We start from the raw sequence: 6,129 nt of genomic DNA, 5'->3' as shown, positions 1-6,129 counted from the left end.
ATGTCCCGCCGGAAGCAGAAGAGACCCCAGCAGCTTGTGAACGCGGACCCAGGGGGCACGAGGCTGCTCTCTCACGGTGAGGCTGCGATCCATTCCCATTTGTTGTGGTTTTTTTTTTTTGCTCTCTGACTCTTTTGCTCTCTAGCTCTCTAACTTGGGTTCGCGTCCCCAGCGTCGGGCACTTTTGAAAAGTTTTCACGGGACCATCAGCGGCTGGATGAGTAGTTTGGGTCCGGGTGTTGACTCACCTCCCGGCGGGTCCGGTGAGGCTGAGAGATGTTGTTTATAGGAGTGCAAACTGCGCTGTGAAAGTAGTATTCAAATTAAGCTGCATTTGCATTAATGGTTTCCTGCTCAGTCCCACGCAGCAGATTCACCTGGGGTGTGAATATTGCGCTTACCTTTTGTTGATAGTCTCCTGCAATAAAAACGGGCCCCTGCTAAGTGGCTTTGGTCGGTGGTTGGACGGGGGGCCCCCACAAATGTCCCTGCGAACAAAGTAAAGGATTAACCCGCAGACATCATTGGACATTTTCCTGATTCTTGGAAAGGAACAAGCTAATCAGTGCGGACTGTTGGAGGTCTTTGATTGGGTGAGAGCGGTCCCTTATTTGTTAACAATAAAGTGTGCGTGGTGGTGGGCTAGGGGGGAAGGGAACGGCGGTGTTTCTGCTAAAGATTAAGCCTCGGCCCTTCTATGCTGGCCCTCTCTTGGCTCTCTCTTCACGATTCTCTCTCCCTTATGTCCCTTATTCTCTCCCCCATTTTCCTGCCTCTCAATGCACTCCCCCCCCCCCCCCTCCTCTCCACCCCCAGTCCCTTTGACTGTATGCTTTCACACAGCTGGGGGTTCATATGGGTTAAAAAGAGTAAAAAAGATCTGTGCGTGCATGTGCGTGTGTGTGTGTGTGTGTGTGTGTGTGTGTGTGTGTGTGTGTGTGTGTGTGTGTGTGTGTGTGTGTGTGTGTGTGTGTGTGTGTGTGTGTGTGTGTGTGGGGGGGGGTCGTATGCAGTTATTTGCTGTTTAGCGATGCACTGGGGAAGTTTGCTTAAGTACTCCGTCAGAGGCTATCCTGCAGGTAAGAGAAGAGTTGCACACAAAGGAAAGAGTAAGAGAAAGGGGGAAGGGGGACGGGGGGGGGGGGGTAATGCATACATCTCATTGCCCCGCAGGTGCACCGCGCTCAAGAAAAGAGTTTAAAAGTGAATCGGAGTACAGTCATTCATTCCAATCACTATAACTCCCCAGGAGGGGAATGGGTGAGTTAGCCCTCATTGTTAGCGACCTTACCCTCCCCCCGCTCTCTTTCTCTCTCTCCCTCAGCTCTCCATGCTCAAGATTCTGAAAGAATTTGACCCCTGAGCTGCAGAGGTCAGATCAGTTGACCAATCAGAGTGTCCGGACAGTGCCAGAATCCCTTAGCATGGGCTGACCCTCGACCCCCGTGCTGACGACACGGGGGCAGGGTGACCGGGAAGATGAAAGACATAACTGCTGCATAGAGGGGGGGGTTAAGAGGGGTTATGCGTTGTCGTGGTGACGGTCCATTGTCCTCTGAAATGGGTTGTCATAGCAGCCAGGAGTTGTGTGTGTGTGTGTGTGTGTGTGTGTGTGTGTGTGTTGTGTGTGTGTGTGTGTGTGTGTGTGTGTGTGTGTGTGTGTGTGTGTGTGTGTGTGTGTGTGTGTGTGTGTGTGTGTGTGTGTGTGTGTGTGTGTGTGTGTGTGTAAGACGTTGGGCTAGCTCTTGTGCCCCCAAACGGCGCAGATTGAGACGAGACGTCAGAACCCCCCAGAAGGGTTTCGGTCTTTGTTTGTTTATTTGCTGTTTCACGGCGGCTTCCAGCGAGGCGTCTCGTTTGAAGGAGCAACAGGACACCTCGGAATGCACACAAAACCTAAGATAAACAACCGCTGGGAAAGGTGAAGTCAACAGCCGGGGTGGGACGGGGGACACCACCCCTAACAGTTTAAAGCAGTCAGGCCACGACACAAACACATCGTTTAAAGGCTTTAATAAAACATTGCGGTGTTAATCCGAGGCCGTTCTCAGTGGTGTAGTTATTTGATTGTTCTGCTCTCCCCCCCCCCCCTCTCTCCCCCCCCCCCCCCCCTCAGATGACCGCCTAGGGGTGAAGTCTCCCTCCACGTCTCTGGGCTCTGAGTTCACCTCCTCCGGGTCCTCCTCGTCCTCCCCCTCTCCCCACCTCGCTGACGGACTGCCAGCCCCCGCTGGCCCCCGGCCCGTCCCCCGGCGGGCTCCACCACGCCCCCTCCCTCCCCAGCGAGAGCTCGCCCCCGCCCCACTGGCCCAGCCACGCCGTCCCCTACGCCACCTCCCTCCCCAACACCCACTCCTCCCTCTCGCCCGACTTCCCTCACCCGTCGCTGTCCTCCCAGACGCGCTCCCCGCCGCCGCCGCTGCTGGCCCAGACCGCCCCCCCCCGCCCGGGCCGCGCCCACGGCCGCCATGAGCTCCCCGCAGATGGGCGGCTCGGCCGCCGCCACCACCACCTCCTCCTCCTCCTCCGCCTCCTCCTCCTCCTCGCACTGCGCGCCCCAGCACGGGGGCCACAGCCCGCCCGGGGGCCTGGGGGGCCACCTGGGGGGGCCCCCCACCCTGGCGGTGCTCCTGGAGGAGCTGCGGGTGCTGCAGCAGCGTCAGATCCACCAGATGCAGATGACGGAGGAGATCTGCCGCCACGTGCTGCGCCTGGGCAGCGCCGTCTTCTCCCAGGACCTCGGGGGCCAGCAGGGGGCCCGGCGCCGAGGGCCCCCCACAAGGCCTCCGGGGCCGAGACCCCGTCCCCCACCAACCCGGCCCCCGCCGGGCCGCGGGGCCGGCCTCCGCCCTGCTGACCGGGCTGCCCTCGCTGTTCCCGCTGCAGGGGCCCGACGCCGCCAAGCTGGGCCTGTCCCAGGCCCTCGGCGGCAGGGCCCCCACCTCCTCCTCCTCCTCCTCGTTCTCCTCCTGCTCCCCCTCCATCGCCTCGGGCCTCAGCTCCTCCGTGGCCTCGCTCCACCCTCTGTCTCTGTCGCTGGGCCTCCCGCCGCGCTACCTCCACGAGAAGTCGTCCAACGGCTCCTCCCCGTTCGGACACAGCAACGGGCTGGGCTTCCTCCCCGCCGCCCCCCGCCGCCGCCGCCGCCCCGCCCGACCCCCTGGGGCCCGGCGCGGCGCTGGGCCGGGCGCAGCACGCCTGCCGCTTCTGCGGGAAGGTGCTGAGCAGCGACTCGTCGCTGCAGATCCACCTGCGCTCGCTCCACACGGGCGAGCGGACCGTACCAGTGCCCCGTGTGCTTCAGCCGCTTCACCACGCGCAGGGAACCTCAAGGCCCACTTCCTGCGGCAACCGCGAGCAGAACCCGGAGCTGTCGCTGTCGCTGCTGCCCCCCGGCGCTGGCGGACGCGGCCGGCCCGCCGCCGCCCCCCCGCTCCGCCTCCTCCTCCTCCTCCTCCTCCTCCAGAGACGCAGGAAGCGGCGCGCCGAGGAGGAGGAGCCCTTCAACGGCGTGAAGGGCATGACGGAGAGCCTGGCGCTGGGCTTCCTGTCGCCCCACCCCTCCCCGTCCTCCCTGCCGCTGCCGCCCTCGGTGGACATGGCGCTGCTGTCCACCGCCCACTCGCTGCTGCAGCTCAACCGCGCCTCCGCCGTCGCCGCCGCCGCCGCCGCCGCCGCGCGTCCGGAGCGGCGCTGACCGCCACCTATCCTCCTCCTCCCCCTCCTCCTCCTCCTCCTCCTCGCTGATGAACGGCCAGGCCAAGGGCGCCAAGCTGCAGCGCTTCGACGAGAACACGCCGCCGGGCGCGGCGCTGCAACGCCGCCTCGCCCTACTCCCAGCTGGCCTCCCACCTCCCCAAGATCCTGTTCCCCGGCGGCGGCGGCGGCGGCGGCGTCGCGGGGCCCCACCACCTGGCCCTGCTGCGGCCCCCCGCCCACCTGGCCGCCGCCCACCAGCTGCCCTTCCCCTTCTCCGCCGTTCCCCAAGCCGTCCACCTCCTCCTCCTCCTCCTCCCCCGCCGCCGCCGCGCCGCCCTCCCCCACCTCGGACACGTCCAAGCTGCAGCGGCTGGTGCAGAAGCTGGAGAAGCAGCCGCGCGGCGGCGGCGGCGGCGGGGGCGTGTCCTCGGCGGCCCCGCCCTCCGCCTCCACCTCCTCCATGCTCTTCAGCCAGGCGGCGCTGCACGGCCACGACCTCAGCGCCACCTCCAGCGCCTACCGCCGGGAGATGCTGGCGGCGCTGGGCCTCAGCCCCAACACGGGCGCCCTGGTGGGGGGCCCGGGGCCCCCGGGCGCCGCCGCCACCAGCCACCCACCTTCGCCACGCCCTGCTGCCGGCCGCGCTGGCGGCCAACCAGTGCGGCGTGTGCCTGCGCGTGCTGAGCTGCCCGCGGGCGCTGCGGCTGCACCAGGCCACCCACCTGGGCGAGAGGCCCTACCCCTGCAAGCTGTGCGGCCGCTCCTTCTCCACCAAGGGCAGCCTGAGGGCCCACCTGGCCACGCACCGCGCCCGGCCCCCCCAACGCCCGCGCCCAGAACTCCTGCCCGCTCTGCCCCCGCAAGTTCACCAACGCCCTGGTGCTGCAGCACCACATCCGGCTGCACCTGGGGGGCCAGATCCCCCCGGAGGAGGACACGGCCCCCGACGACGTGGCCCCGCCCCCCCGAGGCCGCCCAGCTCCTCCCCCTGGCGCTCACCGTCGGCCCCAAGCCGCCCGCCGCCAACGGGCCCGTCCCGGGCTCCGCCCCCCAGGCCGCCCCCCCCCGCCGCCGCCGCACCCGTCGCCGTGAAGACGGAGGAGGAGGAGGCCCCCAGCGCCAGCCCCCCGCCCCCCCCACCGGGGCCCCCCCGCGGCGGGGCCCTCAGAGGACCCCTCCTGCGCCCGGGCGCCGCCCCTCCGGTGGACGAGGGCCCCGTGAACGGCTCCGTGTCCTCGGAGGAGACGGCCCCCCCCGACCGGGGGCCCCCCCAGCCCTCTGAAGGCCCCCGCTGGGCCCCTCGCCAACGGCCCCCCCGGGGCCGCGGAGGAGGAGGAGGGGGAGGGGGCCGGACCAGGAGGGCCCGCTCATCGCTCTGCGTCTCCAAGCCGGGCCCCGCCCCCCGCCCCCGCCCGCCGCCGAGGACCTGACGCCCGACGCGGACCCCCGACCGGGGCCCCCGGCCGCCGGCGCCTCGCCCGCTCCCTCGCCCCCCCCCTCCAGCCCCAAGCCGGCCCCCCCCCCGTCGGAGGAGGAGGCCTCCGAGGAGGCGGGGCCAGACCCCGCCCCCCAGAGTAAAGGGGAGGAGCCCGGAGCCGCCGCCGCCGCGGAGACGGCCCGCCGGTCCGCCGCAGGAGGGGGAGGGGCCTGTGGTGGCGGAGGAGGAGGAGTCCGGCGCCCCGAAGGTGAAGCCTGCGGAAGAACCAGAGGCCTCCGAGGCCACGCCCCCGGCGCCGGCGCCGCCCGCCGGCCGACCCGACAAACCCTACAGCTGCTCCCAGTGCGGGAAGGCCTACGCCAGCCGCAGCGGCCTGAAGGTGAGCAGACGTCACACCGGCTGACACTCACCTAAAGAGACTTAGAACGATACAACGGTTTATATATATATATACAGTATACACAGTATATCTACAGTAAGATGTTCACAGAACCAACAGCACTGACCTCCACCTGAGGCCCTGCTCGGTTCAGGTTCAGGAGAGTCCTGTTGTTCTGCCTCCTAACCGTCTCGTCTCTGGTTTGTCTCACAGGGCCACATGAAGACCCACCCCGGAGCGACCGCCGCCACCCACGCCCTCCAAGCCTCCGACCAATGGCAGCGAGGCTGCGGAGGAGCAGAGCTCGGCCAATAAGGTCGAGCGGAGGACGGGCCGGGATTGGCCAAAAGCTCTGAGAAGGACACTCCACCAATCAGTGTGGCGGCCAACGAGGAGGAGGAGAAGCTTACGGACACTACTGTGTAGAGATGATGAGATTATCGCTGGTGGCCTGTTGTCTGAAGGCCCGTGACAAGGGAATGTAACTCGTTTGGTTTTCTTCTAGAATGACATTGTTATTTTTTCTAGAGCTTAATTCTTCTTGTATGTTTTGCGTTAGTGCTATAGATCCGCTCTCCGTGTGCGACGTGCTCCTTTGGTGCTGAATCCTGTC

General features: G+C 66.4%; 1 protein-coding gene across 1 annotated transcript; it reads left to right on the top strand.

The window, feature by feature from the left end:
- Nucleotides 1-5,832, top strand: LOC311375024 (uncharacterized protein; the record flags this gene model as incomplete). Its single annotated transcript, XM_084490727.1, is given in 19 exon segments — nt 1-76; nt 2,117-2,199; nt 2,201-2,461; nt 2,463-2,759; nt 2,762-2,831; nt 2,834-3,116; nt 3,118-3,277; nt 3,279-3,320; nt 3,322-3,348; nt 3,350-3,679; nt 3,681-3,815; nt 3,817-3,972; nt 3,974-4,309; nt 4,311-4,514; nt 4,516-4,787; nt 4,984-5,175; nt 5,273-5,516; nt 5,730-5,767; nt 5,769-5,832. Coding segments are annotated over 19 exon segments (3,270 nt in total), but the record flags the coding sequence as incomplete, so codon positions are not given.
- Between the last annotated feature and the right edge of the window lie 297 nt (nt 5,833-6,129).

The sequence above is a fragment of the Micromesistius poutassou genome (assembly GCF_964030765.1).
Source record: "Micromesistius poutassou genome assembly, contig: SCAFFOLD_1064, whole genome shotgun sequence".
In the NCBI taxonomy this organism is placed as follows: Eukaryota; Metazoa; Chordata; class Actinopteri; order Gadiformes; family Gadidae; genus Micromesistius; species Micromesistius poutassou.
Note: the sequence above shows the minus strand (reverse complement) of the source record. Positions and strands in the feature narration are given on the sequence as shown.